Below are 20,490 nucleotides of genomic sequence, written 5' to 3'. Positions count from 1 at the left end.
TGTGTACATTTGATACTGGCTGTCTGGGTCCTACCATGATGTTGCTGAGCAGGATTCCCTGAGCATGACTGAGGCATTCATGTTTGGGCTTCTCTGATGTTGCAGAGAAGCCCAAAGTCAGATCTGGTCTCTGCTAAGAGGCTCTAAAGGGTGAAACATGTCACAAACCAAGAGAAGGAAAGTGCAGACGTCAGGAGACACAGAACAGCGCAGGCGGACATTTAGGTTCTGCAGGATGGCTTTAAAATGGAACACACAAACAGTGGCTTAGATGTGATGGCTTCTCTATCAGGTAGCCTTTATCATTCGAGGAATATGCACCAACAGTTGCAGGCACTAAGCACAAACAGCCACCCCGGCGGTGCTCACTCTCCATCCTTAGCTGCACAGGTGGTAGGGACGGAAGCCAGCATTTACTGGGCAGCCGGCATGTCCCCGTCTTCCCACCCATCAAGCAGGCCCTTGAGAGGAGGAGCTGGAAGGCGGAAGTGTTCTGACCTTTGTTCTCATGGCTTGTCTTCAGATGGGCCTGCTGAAGGCCTGATACTCTGTGAAAAAATACGTACCAGAGGGAAGCAAAACAAGACCACTGAGTGTGTCTAACAGACACAACGTTTAATAAGCAACGTTTAATGCAAATAAGTGGATTTTGGACTGTGGTCTGCTGTGTGGTGTCAGGCAAGCTACGCAATTCGTGTGACCTGCCTGCTCCCTCCAACACAGAGGGAACAGGCTTCAATTTCTTGAAAGTTTTAAATGTTTCTAGTAAGTCTCACCATGAGCATGCTCTCTGCTCCTCAGAATCTCATGGGAAAAGAAAACCTCGCTGATGTGCTCTGTGGGGTTAAGCTGACTCTTCTGGGAAACCTTGAATCCTAGGGTAAAAAGGGGCTGCAATTCCAGTTCCAAGCACAGGAGTGTCTGGACAAATGGCTCTGATGCCACAGTTAACGTGGCAGACTGCACGCTAGGCATGTAATTTGGGACACCTTCTGAATAGCACTGGGAATTCAGGTGCCTGACTCAGATGTCAGGAGCCCTGGAAGGCCGCGTACGGTAGCGTAAGAGTGTGTGAAGAAATCTGCGTTGGGCTCGTTACTTAACCCTCTGGCCTCGCTTTTCTCACTTGGAAAGTAAGAATATGACCTGCCCCCTAGGTGTCTTGGGAGGGTTAAATGAGATGATACAGTGAAAATTCCTGGCCCAGAGGAAGAGCCCAGCCCATGTTGGTTCACATGGCCCCCTGTGGTCACCACTGCCATGCTCACCCCGACCCAGATTTCCATGTGTGCAGAACAGCATATGGAAACAGAGTGCGCCGTATTAAGGACCTGGCCCAGTCTCCTCTCTTCAGCAGCACTGCCCTCCAGGGAGGCCAAGGGTCTGGATTCAGGTTTTGATTCAAGGCCTCTTGGCAACGTTCGGAGCTGTTGAGCTGACCTATGTTCTTACTCTAGGACTCAAAGAAAATCACCAATCAAAGCGGGTGAAGGAGCAGAAATCCAGCCCCATACTTGTTAGTGCCAGAGCACTGGATAACTCACACCCCCCACCCCCAGGCAGCCTCCCCATTTTGCACAAAGTGCACTCTGCAAAAGGCACCACACCAGGTCTCCAGCCCCAAGACCCTTCTGATTAAATTCTCAGGCGCCAATGTCCCAGCTATCGAGTCTCAGGGGAAATTGCCAGGCCCACTTTCATCACCTGTGCAATGGGAATAACAGCATTGCCTTGTGCCCCTGACAAAGCTGCAAACTCTGGAGATCCAGTAGCCAAGAGGCCTCCCTGCTGTGGAGGCGCCCACTAGGGTGTGGTTCTGTCGCCCTCTTCTGCCCAGAGGTGGTACTGCTAGAGTCTTGAATTGCAAGGTTCTTCAGGGCCAGAACCAAGCTGGCCAGGGATGGAGAGGATGATCCCTGGGTAACTGGTTAGCTCAGTTCGGCAAGGGGATGGTTTCTACTCCTTGAACATTAGTTTAAAGGAGACTAGAGTCCAGGGTGATAAGTGGGGAGCCACACCTTAAGACTTCCTTCAGGAAGAATATTTCTAAAAACCAAATATTTGGTTTCTAAATAACCAAATATTTAAATACACCTACATAAATCATGCAAGACACAACTGTACACCTTCCAGCTCTACCAGGCAACCCCCCCTGCAAAAAAACAAAAAAACAAAAAAACCCCACCTCCTTTTACAGCTTCTCTTTGTCCCCAATCAGTTGCTCTGCACTGAACAAGACTGGGAAGTTCTCCAAAATCTCTCCTTCCTCCCTCCAGAAGAGGAGGTTTCCCAGAACCTAAGACGAGGCCTTCCTGGGAGTGGATAACCTGGGAGGGACGCACGTGCGTGGCCACTGTATACAGGCTGGAGCCAGAGGGCTCCACTGGGGGCACTTTCTGGCCTTCAGGGAAGAAGTCTTTGGTGCGCCCCTTGACAATGGCTCCGATCACAGCTACAGGCAATTAGCAATGCAGGCTTTGGACAGGCGTCACAGTGCCCCAAGAGGAAGCCCAGCGGAAGGAGAGAGGAGAGTTGCAGAAGGGAGAGGGGCCATGAGGGCAGGTGTGAGAAGATTCTGACTCCCAGGGCTTGACTCGGGGAGACTGCTAAATGGTCGTGCCACTGTGAGAGGGAGGCTCATGGGAGGGGCACAGGGCAGGGAAGGAGGACCAGTGCCAGCTCAGATACAGGGCATCGTAGAACATCCCACGTACAGCCAGCCTTCCTTGGGGTTATCATGGCCCATTTTCCTGTGTGACTCTCTAGTGGTTTTCTCCCCCTCGGGGCTCCCTGGGAACAGGGACTTTGTCTTTACAGCTCAACAGTGCAACTTGTGTGTTGAGCGCAATGCCTGGCAGTCGGGATCATGCACAATAAATATTATTTTGGTGAGTGAAGGAAGTGTGTTGGCAGCAGGTCAATCTAAATTCAACAGCATGTTCCATCCCTATCTACTGAGCACCTGCTATACGCCAGGCACGGTACTAGATGCTCATTTCCTCCTCGCCACAGTCCACCTCGTCCTTAACTGCCCTGGGAAGGAATCCCATGAACGCTGAGCCCAGAGGGGTCCAGCCCAGCTGGTAACTGGGAAACTCAGGACCAGCCCATAGCTGCTGCTTCTAGGACAAAGGCTCTCTCCACAGCCCGCTACCGCCCCCAGCAGGGTGAGCATGCTTTCACTCCACATGCTGATGAAATCAACATACTGATTCCCACAGCCCGTCGTGCAGGCTGGATGAGGATGGGAGCAGGTCCCGTCACTGCTGTTTACTGCTTCCCTGTCACCTCGGGAAAGGTACTTCTCCTCCCTGGGCTTCAGTCTCCTCGTTTTGAAAACAAGGATGACAGGGAGTTCCCATCATGGGCCAGTAGCTTAAGAACCTGACTAGTGTAAGGTCCTGTCATGGCTCAGTGGTAAATGAACCCAACTAGGATCCCATGAGGATGTGGGTTCGATCCCTGGCCTCGCTCAGTGGGTTAAGGATCTGGCGCTGCTGTGAGCTGTGGTGTAGGTCGCAGATGTGGCTTGGACCCCACGTTGCTGTGGCTGTGGTGCAGGCCGACAGCTGTGGCTCCAATTCGACCCCATAGCCTGGGAATCTCCACATGCTGCGGATGCGGCCCTAAAAGGACGAAAATAAATGAGAAATAAAAATAAAAACAAGGATAACCACAGAACCACCCTCAGAGAAAAGTAGGAATTTTAAGTGTGCTCATTTGTGGACGTGTTTAATAACACCCTGCCAGGCGCATGACAACCACTGAGAAAGTGGTACCCAGCACCATCAGCATCGCCATCATCAATATCATCCTCCCAAGGCCTGCTCGGCCTTCCCCCCCAACCCTCTGATCTCTGCAGTCTGTTGAGCTAAACAAGTGCTGCATTCTCTCTCCATCTCGGTGTGTCCAGGCCTATCCAGGTTTGGAGCTGTCAAGGCCTGGCATGTAGGTAGTTCATGCCCAGGCTCCTGCCCCGCAAGCCTTGCCCTATCTAACCACCTGCAGAGCAGGCTGTCTTGGGCAAAGCGAGGGGGAGCTCCCTGTCTGAGTCCACTCTTTCTGCTGGAGTTCCCTCTCTGCCCAAGGGGGCCATGACTTGTTCCTGGATGGGATTCCTACCTGCAACAGTCACTGGAGGAGAGGAAGAAGCTTACCAGCATCCCAAACATGCAGCCTCCTTCTGCAGGGCAGACCCCCTGGCCTCTCCAAGCACGTAGGAGGCTGTGTGGGGAGCAGGGTTACCGGCACTGCTCGCCGTGCGAATGGAAACGTTCCTGAGCAAAGTGTGTGCCAATCAAATATTTATCAATCCAACCACATCCTTCAGGCACTAGAGGACTTCGCTGGTCCAGGGAGTCCTACTCTGAGGCCCTTTATAAAGGGCGGGCTCCGGCTCTTGAGCAGGATCCCTCCTGCCCCGAGTTCTGGGGACAGTCCAGACACCCATTCTGCTATGACTCGGCACCTAATGGTAAAGGCCTTTGCTCCCACCAGCTTGGGCCCAAAGTCAAAACAGCTTTTTAAATGCCCAAGGTGGGCAGACCCAAGCCAGACTGCTGGGCAGACATCAGGCAGGACCACTCTCCCCAGTAGGATGTGGTGCCAGAGGATGCCTGCCTTCTCGTCCCTAGGTGCCCCTTGCCCAGTCATACAGAAAGGATTTTTCTAGATAAACTTTTGCTCTTTTTTAAATATCACACAGTCCATGGACGGCATCAAAATTTTCCAGGCACCTTTTTCAGACCTGAAAGAAGCAGATACCTTTATACGTTCTAAGAAAAGTCTTTTTCGTATATGTATGTATTCCAAACCACTGGAACTTTTTTTTCCCACAAACCCTATTTTATTTCTTCTCCGTCTTTCTCTAATGTTTTACGGCGCCCGGTTTGTGGCTACATTTTAATTATAAATGCCACTGACATAAAACAACCTCACCGAGTTCTGAATGAGGCTGACCTCATTTTGGGTAAACACAGCAAAGGACGGGAAGTCTCCAACCCAGAATAAACCAGGCACGTAATTGCTTTTGGCCCCTCTTTGGAGAACAGGGGTGGAAAGCGGGCTTAAAGGCCAGGGGGGAACATGCTGCAGAAGCAGGACCTCCCTCTGCAGTCGCGGCTCTGCTGAACACATGGGGTGTGACCTTATCTTTAATTATCCCCAGGGCAGGATGGGAAGATACAGGGAGGGCATCCCAAGCTCCCATCTCTTGGCACTGGTGGGCTCCTAACTCCTTTTCCTTCTTCCTATCCTTGGAAAGCATGGGATCACGTGTCTTACTAGGAATAAACTACTCTTAAGAGTTAATGGAAGACTTTGGGAACAAAAGAGAAAACCAGAGGTACTAGCTTGTAATTCCTCAGATAAAAAGGAAGAACACGTAGCCAGGGACCAGCATATCCACTCAAAGGCCTGATTCCCCCCACAGAGGTTCCCCTGAGGAAAGACCCATGAAGGGTTCGAAGGATGAATACAGGACAAAGCAACAGAACCACATGCAAAGGGGATTTTGTACCTTTCCGTTATGTGACATTTATTTTTTGAGAAACTGGCTATTCCTACACCAGCACACGCCAATGCGTCCCCAAAAAAGGGGCAGGATTCTGGATTCTGCTGGAGACAATGTGGTTTCCAATCCACCAGGCAAACGCTGCCAACCTCCTTGGAGCACATTTTTTACAGTGCTTGATACATTTGAATTTCCTCTAAGAAACCTGTACCCATCACCAGAATACCTGGTGGTAGTTAAAAGACTGCTTCCCTTTTCTTCTGCTAAGTCAAGTGTCTCCATCTATACTTCAGAACTGGGGAGTGAATGGGGAGCTCCCTGCAGGCTAAAGACTTGCCTCATTTTTCACAAAGCACTTGCTCCTTCATCCTTGGGATGCTGTAGAACCACTGTCCCTCTCATTAAGAGCAAGTCCTAAATTCCCTGTATGGGAGGGAGAAGGCGCACCCCTCTTTGTGTGCGGGGTACTCACCTGGCAGAAGGAGATGCAAGAAGAAACTAAGCAGAGCAGGTGTGGTATTACTGGCCCCTCACCAGCTTTCCTGGTTCCCTCTCTTCCCCCAAGGAGACCCTCCTTTTGAGAGTACCTAGGTTCAGGTCTAGGAGGTACCTGAGGTCAAGCCCATGGTGGGTCATAGAGCACTGCAGGGGTCACAGCGGGCAAGAAGCAGAATTTTGCCCACCAACTAGAACCAGGCTTTACACGTCAACTACCCACCCCTACCTCCCCCTGCAAAAAAGTATGAAAACATCAGCAGCCTCATCCCCCAGAACTAACCACTGCGCCAACCCACTGGCTGTTTTTGCATTACAATTGCACTTTGAAGGAAAGAAGAGTTAGGCTGAAGGAAATGTTCTTCTACTCCCTTCCCAGCCTCAGTCTTTCTCGTCCTCCCCAGAGCAGCCACTGCTATGAATTTGGCCTGAACTGAGTGCACATTTTCATATTTTACTCCCTATCTACTCATTACTGTTGTACAGGTTTTTTTTTTACCAAGTTTTCATTAATGATTTACCATAAATACCTGTTTACAATTCATTTTTCACTGTACAATATTTTCTGCTTTTCTTTGAAAGTGAAAAAATTTATCTTGGAAAAGAGAGCTTTTGTAGCTGTTGCACTTCTCTTTGCTTTTAGCCCCATCACCCCTGTGGGATGTGTGTGTGTGTGTGGGGGGGGGTGGTTTGTTACTGTGTTGCTTTATCACTAGTGAGTCTTCTGTTTTGGCTACTGTGTTGCTTTATCACTAGTGAGTCTCTGTACCTCTAATTGGATGTAAGCCCCTGAAGGCAGGGAACTTGCTAGTAAGGAGCATAGCACCCAGCGCAGAAGGGCCAGTCAATGAATACGTGGAGATTGGCTGGTTTCCTGCAGAGCCCCCTGGATCACTCCCAGAGGGAGGAGCTGCTGCTTCAGCCCAGGCTGTTGGCCAGCCCCTCCCTCTCTTTCTGAGCCCCCCACTTTCACTTGCTCTCCTGCCCATCCGCCCTGTGAGGCAGCTGCAGGAGGATGTAGGTTTGGAAAACTGGAATGAAGTCACACTGGGAGTTGGACACCTAGTCAGTTACATGAGCAATGCGGCTGCGTGTTATCCCTTCCCGCCAGCTCTGCTTGCAGAAGGATGTATGTTTTAAGAAACTTAGCCAGAAAGAAATCCAGTGAAAATGAGCTATGAAACTTGGACATCCTGGAGGAATAATATTTACAGAGGAAACTCTTGAGACGAACTCTCACCAGTGCAACAACCGTGGTGTTGGGGCTCATGGCGGAGGATGGAGTCCTGTGCCAGGCAGCTCTGCCTCATGTTTACCTCTTTGGGGTGTTTACAGGGCCAAGACGGGACTCCTCCAATGGCAGAGTCAACCCTACTTACCCCCGCTTATCCCTGGGGTGACAGGGACTACTTAAGGCAGAGAAGAGAAATGGACTAGAAAATGAAAAGCTTTAAAAACAAAAAAAAAAAAACAAAAAAAACCTTACTTGGTGATAATGACGTGTCACTGTAGGTTCCTCAGGTAAAATGAGGTCTTTGCCACTCCGACAGGGGTGCTGGTAATGGGATGCCCACATCTAGGGGAGGGGATGTATGGTCAATTTCTATACCATACCCTCAATTTTGCTGTGAACTAAAGTTGCTCTACAAAATAAAGTCTACTAAAAAAAAAAAAAATTGGGAGTCCCCATCGTGGCACGAATCCAACTAGGAACCATGAGGTTGTGGGTTTGATCCCTGGCCTCGCTCAGTGGGTTAAGGATCCAGCGTTGCCATGAGCTGTGGTGTAGGTCACAGACGCGGCTTGGATCTGGCATTGCTGTGGCTGTGGTATATGTCAGCTACAGCTCCGATTGCACCCCTAGCCTGGAAACCTCCATATGCCATGGGTGCGGCCCTAAAAAACAACAACAACAAAAACAAAAACAAAAACAAAAAAACTTCCTTGATTACCTAAAAGAACTTGGCCTTTGAGATTTCTATTGTATTTATAACGTGACTGACTAAATACCTATTACAATGGATGGTATGTGGGAAGAAGTCCCAGGTGACTAAGGTCTGTCCATCCCATGGCCGCAAAAAGGGATTCTAGATGGCCACTTGACATTTTGTACTTGTCTGACCTTGAACCCAAGGGGGGACCGAGAAGGGGAGGGACTATGGCTTGATTTGGACCATCGTTCCTGCAAGTGCAACTCAAGATATCATGTGAAACAGAGGAAAAAGTAGGAAACCTGAAATAGTCAAGCCTGGGTTCTGGTCAAGGCTTTGCCCTGGACTCTAAGTATAATGTTGGATGAAGTATGCTTTTCCAAAGCTTCCGTTTCCTCATCTGTAGGGTAGAGCCAGGGCCACCCTCCTCAAGGGACGCTGTGAGGGGTGATGGGGTCAGCCAAACACAGTGGAAATGATGCCAACAGTCCTGGACACTGCCGGGTGTCCCACCATTCAGCCTCCCAACTTCCCGAAGCAGGTGCTACCACTACAGGGAAGGAAACCGGGCTAACTGACCAGGCTGGTCATCACACAGCTCATACAGAGCCAAGCAGACAGAGCCAGGTTTTGCTTTCATGCAGCTTGACTCTGGCGTCCAAACGCTTTCATCTTACACTATTCATACCAAGAGGGAAGCCAGCATTGGAGGTGGTCTGTAAACAGGTATTCCCTCCTCTGGTCTCCCATAAACATACAGGATTATGCTAAGCAAAAGATCAAAAATGTGTATGAACATTTCCTAAAAACCCTAAAGCGTAAGGAAAATCAAGAGCACTCCAAAAAAACAATTTTTTTGAGCTAAGTTCACATATGACCCAGTTCCCTCATTTAAAGGATGCAGTTCAGGTTTCTTATATTCAGGGATTTGACCAACCCTCTCTGTAATCAACTTGCATCCCCCACCCCCACAAAGAAAGCCTGCACCCCTTACCACAATTTCCCCTTCTCTCGCCTCACCTTCCTTAGCCCCTGGCTACTACTAACCCTGTCTCTATGGGTTTGTCTATTCTGGACCTTTCATAGAAATGGGACCATATGACCCATGGTCCTTTGTGTGTGGCTTCTTCATTTAGCAGGTTTTGGTTTGGCCATGTATCGCTTCATTCTTTTTTGTGACTGAATAATCTTCAGTTGCATACAGCACTGTAATTCAATTTGTTGACTTGGTTTCTCGATGGTTAGAGCTGAAAAACTCTAGAGATTGAATCCAAAGGTCCCCCCCCCCCCATTTAACTAACCAGAAGACAGTGGCCTTGAGGCTCAACAGCCCCACCCTGCTGCTTGGTGACAAAGCCTTACAACTCTCAATTCAGCCCGGTTTTATTCATTCCACCAAGTGTTACTGGAAACACAGTTCAACATGTGCAGCTCACTGATGGATGGAGAGAATCACCTCTGCCAAGATGAGCCTAACACCACTCATTCTGTAAACACACATCAGCTGCCCCAGAGCGCAGGGCACTTTGAGGAGGGGGCACCAGAGACCAAAAGGGAAAGAGAACAGATAAGACCCCCACCCTTCTTCCACATGTGCATTTCTCTGAGGAAGCAGATGTAAATGAGTTAATCCCTAAATGCTCAGTGACAGTGTACATTATGTGAAATGCCACAAAGGAGACAAACTGGGACTGAGAAAGACAATGACGAGGGGACTAGAGTGGCTGGGGTCCCAGGGTGGGGTGGAAGGACTTGTGTGGGGAAGGCCTCCCTGAGGGAGGGGTTTTAGGCAGAGGCCTGGAGGGGAAGGACCAACTCCGTGCATATTAAGGGGAGGAAGGTACCAGCTAGAGATCAGAGCAGGTGCAAAGATCCTGAGGCAGAGCAGGGCTCGGTGTGTGCAGGTGGGGGTAGAGCAGTGACTCAGTGAGCAAGTGGGGTGACCCTTCTGGCCTGTGCCCTCATGACTACCTCCTGGCACTCCCTGGAGTTAGGAGGGTGGGCGGGAAAGGAGGTGGTGGCTTCCAGTTTTCTTGTGAGTTAAATTGACTCCACCTCCCAGGGGAAGCCAGAGGAGGCCCTGAGTCTCCACAGCAAAGACTTCCAAGGACAAGAGAACTGCATCTTCAGTAAGAGTGATGGAACCATGTGTCATCCTTGCGATGAATCAGAAGATATGGAAAACAGAGGGAAATGAGAAGATGCAGGGGGATTAATAAGGAAGTGGTTACACGATTAAGGTGCTGCCACATAATGGAGCATAACTCAACGGGCAAAAAGCAGGAGGGTAACTCCTGCAGTACCTAAGTAGAAAGATTTCCAGTGTGTTGTTAGGCAAAAAACACAAGATACAGAGCTGAATGGTAGCTTAACCATTGGTGCAGAAAACAAATGGCAGGAGGGAGAAAACGTGCATTTCTCTGACATGCATAAAACCTCTCTAGAAGGACACACTCAAAATATGTGTAAGAGGAGTTTGCTCGTTAGGCTCTGTCCCCCTGGGAGAATGTTCCCGGAGGATGGGGAAGGGTCCCACCTGCCCTACATCCCTCCGGTGGGAGTGGGAACCTGGGAGAGGCGGGAGGAAGACATCCATTCTCTACTCTTCTGTGTGTCCAAGTCTGAAACCTGAGAATATAGTTCTGATTCATAGAAATTAACAGAAAACTAAAAACAAGGACGAGCAATGAGGGGTCTGGAGGTGGTGGTGACAGCCCTGGGTTCCTTCCAGCACCCCTGCCTTGGCCTCTGATGACCTTGACCCTTACAGAGCTCAGTAGATTCCCAGAGAGCTACTGAGGGCTCGATAGATTTCACTCCTCATCGCAATCGTTGAGACCAAAGCAATTGTTCCTAAGGGTCCGGAATGCATTTCAAAGCACAAACAGAAAGCCTCTAAGCGCCTCCCTCCAGAGCCCCCGAACAAATGAGCAATCATCAAGCTGGACTCCAGTGAGGTATCCAGCAGAGGGCAAGGCACCCCAGGAGCATCAGTTGGTATAAACAGGAGGGGTAACTCAGAGTATCTCAGTCCTTGCCCTTGACCTCAACGTTTCCCAGCCTTGGCATGTGGATGTTTGAGCTGATGTTCTAAGTCCTTGTTGGGAAGGGCTTCCCTGGGCATCGCAGGAGGTTTAGCAGTCTTCTTGGTTTCTGCTCACAAGATGCCAGTAGCACCATCCCGCTCCAGTCGGGACAACCCCACGTGTCTCCAGACATGGCTGTAGAGCAAAGTCGTCCCCAGGTGAGAACCAGTGTTCCCCTCCCAGGGTGCTGCTCTGTTCTCCCCCCTCAGAAGCCAGGCTCTCCCCTCTTCCAGTAGCCAGAGGGTTTGCCATAGAGGGTGGGAGTTGACTGACCTTCACGGTGGGTGAGCTTCCTGAGTTCCCTGGGTGCCAAGCAAGCGAACTTCCTGGGAACCTCCTCTATTTGGGACAATAACACTATCAGATTTTTACAAGTAACAGTGTCCACAGGAAGCTCCCACGCCAGGAAGGCCCGGGCCATAAAAGGGCACCCCCACTGGAGCAGGTTGATAACTGAGCTGAACACCCTCAGCCTGGCTGGCTGCCACGCTACAGTACCCCACAATCACCGTGGTGATGGAGCCAGGAGAGTGAATGCCATTTCCGCCCCCACCCACGCCCTGCCAAGTGCACTCAGGGTCATTTTGTACCAAAGAAGGTAGCCCGGTGGGGGCGCCTGCCACCATCTCTCCTCTCCTTGAGAACACGATTCCCAGTAGACAGCTTTCTTTGGAGGGTGAAGAAAAAGGAACTGTGTTTCTGTGTTGTGATTAATTTGAGGCTCATCCTTGAGGGCTCTGTGAGATGAATGAGTAGAATTTTCCATGGCTCACTGTCTTGGCCGCCAGGCCCTATCGGCAAAAGCTTCGTGTTTATTTACTTTTGCTCATGTTATTTTTATTTCAGTTCAGCTGCAGCTCAGTGCGGAAAGCGTGGGGGAGGTGTATATAAAGAGTACGGAGACCGGCCAGTACTTGGCCATGGACACCAGCGGGCTTTTGTACGGCTCAGTAAGTATGAGGCTGACACGCTTCCAGATGCGGCCAAGGTTTGAGGTTTTCAGAAATCTTGTTACACTGAGTGATGCAAACTATAAAGCATCAATTAGTCTCTGTTTGTTATTTTTTCCAGCAGGATTCCCACCCTTAACCCTGCCTTATTTTAGGCACAAACATAAAAGAATTTCTTGCAGTTTTCTCTCAAAATACTCCAGTGTATTATCACATAGACACAGAGAAAACATGGATTGAAATTTTAGTAACTTTTGTAGTCACTCACTCCAGAATACCTGGTCCTGCTGCATTCATTCATTCCAAAAATGTTTCTTGAGCATCTATGGTAGGCTATATCGCTGTGTCTCTTAAGCTTTTTTACAAAAATTGCAGAGCCCAGATGCTGGCAGTTGATACATTATGCATCAAACTGGGGAAATAAGCTTTTCATTCTGGAAGGGTCACCTAAAAGGATAAAACGTTTAATAACTTCATTCAACCAAGATTGATCAAATATTTCCTGTGTCTGAATAGGCTTGGGTACCGAGGGGGTGCAGAGATGTAAAAGCCACATCGCTGCCCTTTGGAGAAGCAAAGTCTAAGAGTTTATTCGCTAAAGTCCTTCTCATCTCCTGTCGCATCCCTCTCCTAGTTAGTGCTTATCCGTGTTTGACTCAGTACATATTGATCTTGCCGAGAAAAGAAGAGAATAGCGGCAATCTGATTTGGTCCCTATTGGTATCTCTGGGAAACAATTTGAACGGAAAGAGGGCTGAAGCCAATGGCCACAGGTTTTGAAATTATTTCTGGATTTTGATGATCCTTTCTCGGTAGCCTCACAACTGAAAATTAAGGTTTCACCCAATCCTTTTCCTTCCATTCCTGAAGATGTCAAACAAAAGGCAGCCAGCGGGTGGGGGCGAGGGGGGGATTTTAGTCTGGGGCTCCCTTTAATTTCTGTCAAATTGCCAACTGAAGCTGTAACCTCAGCCAGAGGCTGGGATGTGAACACAGCTCATTGCGTTCATTGTTTTCACGTTGCCCACTAGGGCTCAGGAGACAGACCATCCGAGTAATGGGTAGCTTCTAGTAAGCTGTCTGCTGAAATAGCGATTGATTTGGACAACTTGAAAGGGTTTGGAACAAGGCATTGACTGCTACTAAGGGAGAAGTTTTTTTTTTTTTTTTTTTAAGGCCTGGTCTTCCAGTCGATAATAAAATCAATAGACCAATCATTCAATCTCAGATGCGCCCTTAAATCTCACACCTCTGCCACTTGGGCAAGCTGCTCACCTGCTCAGCCTTGTCTGAAACAGGGGCAGTAATCGGTGATAACAACCACATACCCACACATCCAAGAAGAGTCAGATGATGCCCAGAACCCGCCCACTGGCACAGCAGTGGTAGCTACAGGCCAATCAGTTTACAAGTTCCTAACCCTCATTGTTTCTGAGCTTACACTTACAATCTTATGGTTTTTCCTCCTTTACATCAATTCCACTGTTTATTAAAACCTTCTCTTGCGTGAAAATCTGAGGGAGAACCCTCCCCCGATCGGATTTCCTCTAGGCTCCAGACCTCCCCCTTCTCCCACTATAGTCCTGGACAAGACTGCGGCGCCTGAAATATTCACAGGGTCATCTTAATATATGATGCTGAGTAATTTCATGTTCTCTCATCGATAAAGAGAATTTCTAAAACACCTCAGATGTCTGCCTGATGCTCTTAACCAATTTAAGTATTCACCCATCCTGATGCAAATCTGTGTGTGTAGAAAGGACATATGTATTTTAAAAAATAAGTATGAAAGGCTCTAAAACCTAAGATATCTTTATCTCTGGGAGTGGTGAATGGCTGATTTTATAATACATGAATGCCTTTCTGTATTTCCCAATTTCCTACAGTGGGCATCTGTCACCTATGTAACTGGGAAAAACATGCTAAATAGAAAGAAGAAAACAATTATAAAACAATAGGCATGAATCAACTTTAATCCCCAGGCCTGTGGCACCATACAAAGTGTATCATAAGCGTTGACAAATCCTGGGTGAGAGACAGATGGAGCATCTCCAACCGGGCCTGCTGACTCAGCCTGTGACTCAGCCATTCTGTGTGTGTGTGTCAACCACTCTAGTGTCACAGACACCTCAGGTGGGGGATGTGGCCGTCCTCAGCTTCGTCACACACAGACCTGGCACCCACTGAGGGGCGTCCTGGGGTGAGTCCTCCCTGCAGGAGAGTGGGCAGCCCACACGGGTCCCAAACTCCCTGTCTCCTCCTCCCCCCCAACAATGAGCATCCAACAGTCATGTCTGGATAAGTTCCTCCAGAGGCAGCAGAGTCACCTAATTAAATATCACACCGATGCCCCATTTGCTCTAAAAGGATCTGAGTGTCTCACCCAGTTGTCACTGCATTAGCCTATGGATGAATAAGGAGCAGAATACTTCCTGTCGCATGGTTCCTTACTAATCAAAGTCCACTTTACCGAATGCTTTACGTGATCTCAAGAATCAAATTACATTCATCGCCTAGCCGGTGAGCACCTATTATCTGCAAGGCCCCGGGTCTAGGGGGTAGACACAGGCTGACAAGATTCCATCTCTTCCTTCAGGAGGGTTGACAGCCTAATGGACAAAACATGCTTACAAATAAAGAATAAACAAGAGGATTGGAAACCATGAGAAAGGGTGACACTAACCATTGCAGGTGAAGAGATAATATAGAGATCACATGACTTGGAAATGGAGTGAAGTCACTATATAGCAAAAGTATTTTTTTTTTGTTTTTGTTTTTGCTTTTTGCTTTTTAGGGGCTGCACCTGAAGCATAAGGAGGTTCCCAGGCTAGGGGTTGAATCTGAGCTGCAGCTGCTGGCCTACACCACAGCCACTCCATCTCTGGATCCAAGCCACAACTCCAACCTATAGCACAGCTCATGGCAACGCCAGGTCCTTAGCTCACCAAGCGAGGCCAGGGTTTGAACCCACATTCTCATGGTCTTCTAGTCAGGTTTGTTACCGCTGAGCCATGACAGGAACTCCTACAGCAAAAGTAACTTAATACTTCTGTTTTTGGAGTTCCTACTGGGGCTCAGCAGGTTGAGAATCTGACTAGCATCCATGAGAATGCAGGTTAAATCCCTGGCCTCAATCAGTGGGTTAAGGACCTGAGGTTGCCACAAGCTGTGGTGTAGGTCAGAGGCAGCTTGGGTCTGCCGTTGCTGTGGATGTGGTGTAAGCTAGCAGCTGTATATCTGATTTGACCCCAGCCCGGGAACTTCCATATGCCATAAGTGTGGCCCTAAAAAAAATAAAATTAAAAATACTTCTATTTTTTTATTCAAATATAATGAACATATTCTAAAATCTTGACATACAGAAAGTTCAAAGAACTGGGATTCCTCTCAAACAGATGAATTCCGAGTAAAAAAGTAATTGTTGGTAGATATTTTTAATGTACTTGTGCTATTTAATATGTCAAAGCTATCTTTGCAGCTTAATAAATTTACAGGTACATTGGATTCCACTGTTTGGATGTATCACTCTCCATTTAACCCATCACCGTCTCATGGGTATTTATACTGCTTCCAATATCCAGTAGTTCAATTCTAGAACATCCTTGAAAATACAGTTTTACACCTGCTCAACTATCCTATCGGAATCCATTCCTAGCAGTGAAATTGCTGAGTCAAAGGTAACACATGTTACATTTTTATATGTATTGTCAAACTCTCCTCAGAAAGTTTCCACCAGTTTATCTCACCAAAAGCATGTGAAAGCCCATTTCCCACCCTCTTACTAATACTGTGACGTGTACATTTTTTTTTTACTCTTTGCAGATACCACAGCCAACGTACGTTAAGTCATGTTTTAATTTGCATATTCTTGCTAGTGAGATTAAATATGTTTCAATAGGTTTATTGTCTGCTTTTAAAACAGCAGATATAACATGCCATTTTGATAACATCCTGAGTCTATGTGCACACAGTCTTATCTATGTCTCTCTGTGTGGTCATATGTAAAGCCATAAGGAAGGATATCCATCCACTGTTAACAAGTGCCTATATCTGGGCTAGTGGGCTTTCAGGTGATTTTTTTAAGTTGTGATATCTTACAAGTACCACTCTTTCAATAAGTAGCAAAAAAATAAAGCAATTTTCATTAAAAAAAAAAACTTTAAGTTTTACATTTCGTGCGAGCATTTAAGGTCATCCCAACACTGAAGTAAAACCCTGATACTGTTAGTGAAAATCACCAGGACATCCAGTGAAATCAGTAGGTTTTCATTTATTCTCCAAGACTGAACTTAAGAATCCCCATTGCACCACAGTCTGCTTTTACTCATTTTGGTCCTTTCTCATGGTCAGGCCTAGGTGCCAGGCCTTCGTAGAGACAAAAGACCCAGCCCTACCCAGCCCTGCCCTTAAGGCTTAGTCATTCAGGATCTCCCCATTGGGAGACTCTAGGGTCCTGAACACAGCAGATGTGAGGGGAGCTTACATAATAGCAGATGTACATTGAAGCCTCATGAAGCGCTGGGTCCTGTTCCAAGTCCTCACTGCTATGCTGAGATAGGCTCTATTGTTTTCTCAATGTAACTGAAGAAGAAAGTGATGTACAGAGAGCTGCACTAACTTGCCCAAGGTCACACAGCTAAGACCCAGAGGTATTCCGTCTAAAATCACTCACTCATGGTTCCACTCTCTTCTGCTTTTATTTCTTTAGCAGACACCCAGTGAGGAGTGTTTGTTCCTGGAGAGGCTGGAGGAAAACCATTACAATACCTACACATCCAAGAAGCACGCAGAGAAGAACTGGTTCGTTGGCCTCAAGAAGAATGGAAGCTGCAAACGTGGTCCTCGGACTCACTATGGCCAGAAAGCCATCCTGTTTCTCCCCCTGCCAGTATCCTCGGATTAAAGAAATGACCTGGGTGCTGACCACGCTGGAGGAGCCTGAGGGGTCTGCACCCGGGTGACCCCAGATGATGCCCTTGACCATTGGCTGCGCTAAGCCCTGGCCCACAGAGCCTGAATTTGTAACTCGCTTCTAAATGCCCAGCTCATCTTTTTTTTGGTAGAGCCCTTCACCCTGGCACAGTTTGGAACAGAGGGACCAAATGGCTTTTAGGGGCCTACTGGCTGGCCAGTCGGGTCTGGTTTGGAAATCCAGCTGCCTCTGGGCATTCGCTGCCAGCTGCGGCTCTCAACATAAAGGTGGGGCCGAGTGAAATGTGAGCTGGGGGTCGCCAAGTGGGTGAGGAGGTAACTGCCTACAATTCCCTCCTCAGAGTAAACCCCACCCGAGGGTCCCCCAGATGTCTGGCGTGACTCCATGTCATCCTTTCAATACTGAGAAGCTGAGCAGAGAAGCCTGTGGCAGCATTAGAGGAGGGCAGCTTTCCATGGGTGGAAACAGGAATGATGAAATCCCCTCTCAGGAACAGAAGGGATTAACAAGGCAAGGCTGGGTTCTAGTGGATGCCTTAGAAGAACAGGATCTCAATGCCCAATAAACGACCTGGGCGGCTCAGGCACCAGAGCTGAGAAGGAGGGGGCTCAGGCATAGGAGTGCGGAAGGAAGGCACGGCCTTGGGAGTTGATGTGATCCCCAAGGCTATTCAGCAGCAGGAAGCCCCTGGAGGAGGTCAGGTGCAGAGCAGAAGTGCGTTCTTGACCAAAGATTTGGCGAATTCACTCGGGCTGGGGGAGGGGGTGTGTGAGGGCTAAGAAGGAAGGGGAAATGAGCTAAGAGGATGATTCTAGAAGTGCGAGGCAAAGAGAAAGGGCTGCCATGACCAGCGCCTGACCACCAGGAGGCAGAGACTTTTGGGACCGGGGCAGTGTGCAGACATCTCCTTTGACTGCAGATTCTGGTTCAGTGGGTCTGGGCGGGGTTTTTTCCCCTATTTCTAATAAGCTCCCTCCCAGGCGCTGGAGATGCTGCCTCCCCACCCCCACCCTATGTAAACCACAAGGTCTCCAGGTGTTAAAATGAAAGGGGCTCAAACACCAACTATCCCCAGCCACACCCTTCAATACCCCTCTAATCCTCCCGCACTCCGGGATGGCAGCATCAGCAGTTCTGCCTGTGTCCTGTGTTGGGAGCATGGCTTTAAGGCGCTTTGGCCCAATGCCTATACAATGCCCATTGAGAAGATACACAAAAGCATCCTTCGAAAATGTTAAACCCTTGCAAACAGCTTTTCCCAAGAGGCCATTTGAGTTCCGGTGACTTTGCATAAACACGCTTCCTGCTTAAGTAAACCTGACCCGAGTGGCTAGCTACTTAGAAACATTGTTCATCTCTGACATGATACTGTTGCCATGCGAGGACATTTAATAAGCCATTTAAATTTACTGTGAGCCTGTACATTTTCGTCACATTTAAAAGTAGGTAGCTCAAAGGCAGTTCAGAGAGCATTCAGTCACTGAGAATGATAATAATGTATAATAAGCTCAATTATCTACTCCTTAGACTACATTTGCCTATGAAAGGAGATTTTTCTGTTTTCCACTGTGCTGTTAACAATTACCCCTTGAAAACGGGGACTCTTAAGCAATGACGTAATTGTAGATTAGAAGTGATAAGAGGGTTAGCTCGTGTTTTATAAGGAAGCCATTGTTAATTGAAAGGTAATTTCTCAGTCACTGAGCTGTATTTCGGAAGGAAGGAGAACACCAACGTGTTGAAGTGACAGCGCAGGTGCGGAACTGAACTAACACCAACGATACCACTCTGCATTTGTACCGCCAAACATGGCATAACTTTTTTGGGTTTTGTAGCTTGGATAAGCTTTATTTGGGTAAATCTTTGTAGGCAAGGTGGGGCTAGTGCGATGTGGCTCGACATCTCTTTGCTATGAAGATTTGGCCAGGAAAAGGTACCCAGAGAGGAAATACAAGATATTTATAAAGGCTCATGATTTTTAGTGTATGAATCAAATTCAAGGATGACATTGGCCAACAAAAATGAAATACTGTGGCTAACAGCGAGCTGGAAGTCTGTGATTGCAGAGACGCAAAGCATTGAAAGCAAATAGTCCTGTGACCTTGACCACCTTGGCCCAGTCGCTGTTCGTGTGTTTGGTTCAGGAATGTGTAGGTGCCAATGGTGTGCCAGGCACCATGCTGGGTACTAGGGCCCTTGGGAACCTTGTCTGTCTGGTTTGCTGCTGTCTTCTCTCCCAGGGCATCATATTTATGACGAAAGATGCTGGGGATTCATTTCTTTCAGTCAAGTAAGAACAGAGATGTCGGAGGTTCCTGCTGAATGAGCAGCAAGTCCCAGAATCCAGAGTTTTTGGAAGAATTAGCAACCCCCAGCCTAAGATAATCCCCCTACTGAAGTTTCAGAGGACACGGAAAAGGTAAACCTAACATTCCAACTGCAGAACCATGTCAGGTCAGGGTAACCGCTTTCAAATCAGAAAAAAGGGCTGTTCGGTCTTTGTCAGAAGAAGGGGGTGGCAGCTCCCTGCTCCGTTTGGAACATACTCTCATTCCTTCCTTCAACACGGAGCCGTCCCGTGGCTTTCTCTCTCCCTGAGTATGTCCTGGAGCCATCTGCCTGTCAGATGCCTCTCATGTGGATTCATGTCCAGGCCAGCTGTTATGAGTTGCCTGACATTCTGTACAAAGCATCAGGAGCGTATATGCTTTTGATTGTTTTCAATGGGAAGGAGGAGATGGCAGGAATCTGTTTCCTTGGAAGGGGGGATAGGTAACGCCTCCTCAGGCCAACCTTGTGTACTTAACAGACTGGAGCATCTCGTGGTACTGAAGACCAGGGTCCTTGTTTTGCATTGGAGGAGACGGAGCCCAGGTCCTCAGACTTGGAGAACGAGCTGTTCAACCTCCTGAGCTCCTGGGCTGCAAAGCAGACCTCTGAAGAAGATGACTGTCATTTTATATCACTGTTTTTTGCACCTTAAAAATATTAATAAATGTTCCACTTACAGGTGACAATGTCTCTCTGAGTTTCTGAGCATCACTGGGTTGCATCTTCCTATGGAAGGACTTTGCCAGCATCCCTGAGATGTGGCTGCTTTGTTTTCTAGTTCGTTACCAGATAGGAAACTTTTAAGGCTGATAAGAAAAACATTTTTCATTTTGTTTGGAAACCTAAGGCCATACTAATGCTTCTCAAGGGATCCTTAGGAAGTTTGCCCCATTAAGAGCCAAGGACCATAACTAACCCAGCTGACACTATTTCTTCATTGTAGCATGTGAAATTATGCTACAATTGGAGATCTGACCAGCCTGTGCTTTGGCAAAGATATAGTGACCTGAAAAAAAAATCTAAGGACTTATAATTTTAAGTCAATAGCAACAGGTGCGTCTATCTCCAAAGCCTTGATGTGGGGCTAGAAGTTTGCCCATTGGATTTTCTGAAATTATCATCACATTAAAAAAACATCTCCTTCAATAAACTTTTTCATCTTGTGACGCTTTTTTCTGGCAGAACCAGATCACATATGTGCAACACGTAAACACATGCACATGTGTGCATCTATAAAAAATAGTTGGCTGGT

General features: G+C 47.9%; 1 protein-coding gene across 3 annotated transcripts in view; it reads left to right on the top strand.

The window, feature by feature from the left end:
- The window catches only part of FGF1 (fibroblast growth factor 1), a 103,918-nt gene extending 83,997 nt beyond the window's left edge, over window positions 1-19,921 (top strand). For 2 of the 3 annotated variants that reach the window (XM_047778925.1, XM_047778924.1), the window contains 2 exons: window positions 11,871-11,974; window positions 16,683-19,921. In XM_047778925.1, coding sequence (XP_047634881.1) covers window positions 11,871-11,974; window positions 16,683-16,877 — 299 coding nt within the window. In that variant the 3' untranslated portion in view covers window positions 16,878-19,921. The remainder of the gene's footprint in view (window positions 1-11,870; window positions 11,975-16,682) is intronic. The other variant, XR_007134639.1, reaches the window with a different exon arrangement.
- The last annotated feature ends 569 nt before the right edge of the window (window positions 19,922-20,490 follow it).

The sequence above is a fragment of the Phacochoerus africanus genome, chromosome 4, assembly GCF_016906955.1.
Source record: "Phacochoerus africanus isolate WHEZ1 chromosome 4, ROS_Pafr_v1, whole genome shotgun sequence".
Taxonomy (NCBI): domain Eukaryota; kingdom Metazoa; phylum Chordata; class Mammalia; order Artiodactyla; family Suidae; genus Phacochoerus; species Phacochoerus africanus.
This window is presented reverse-complemented; position numbering and strand designations above follow the sequence as displayed.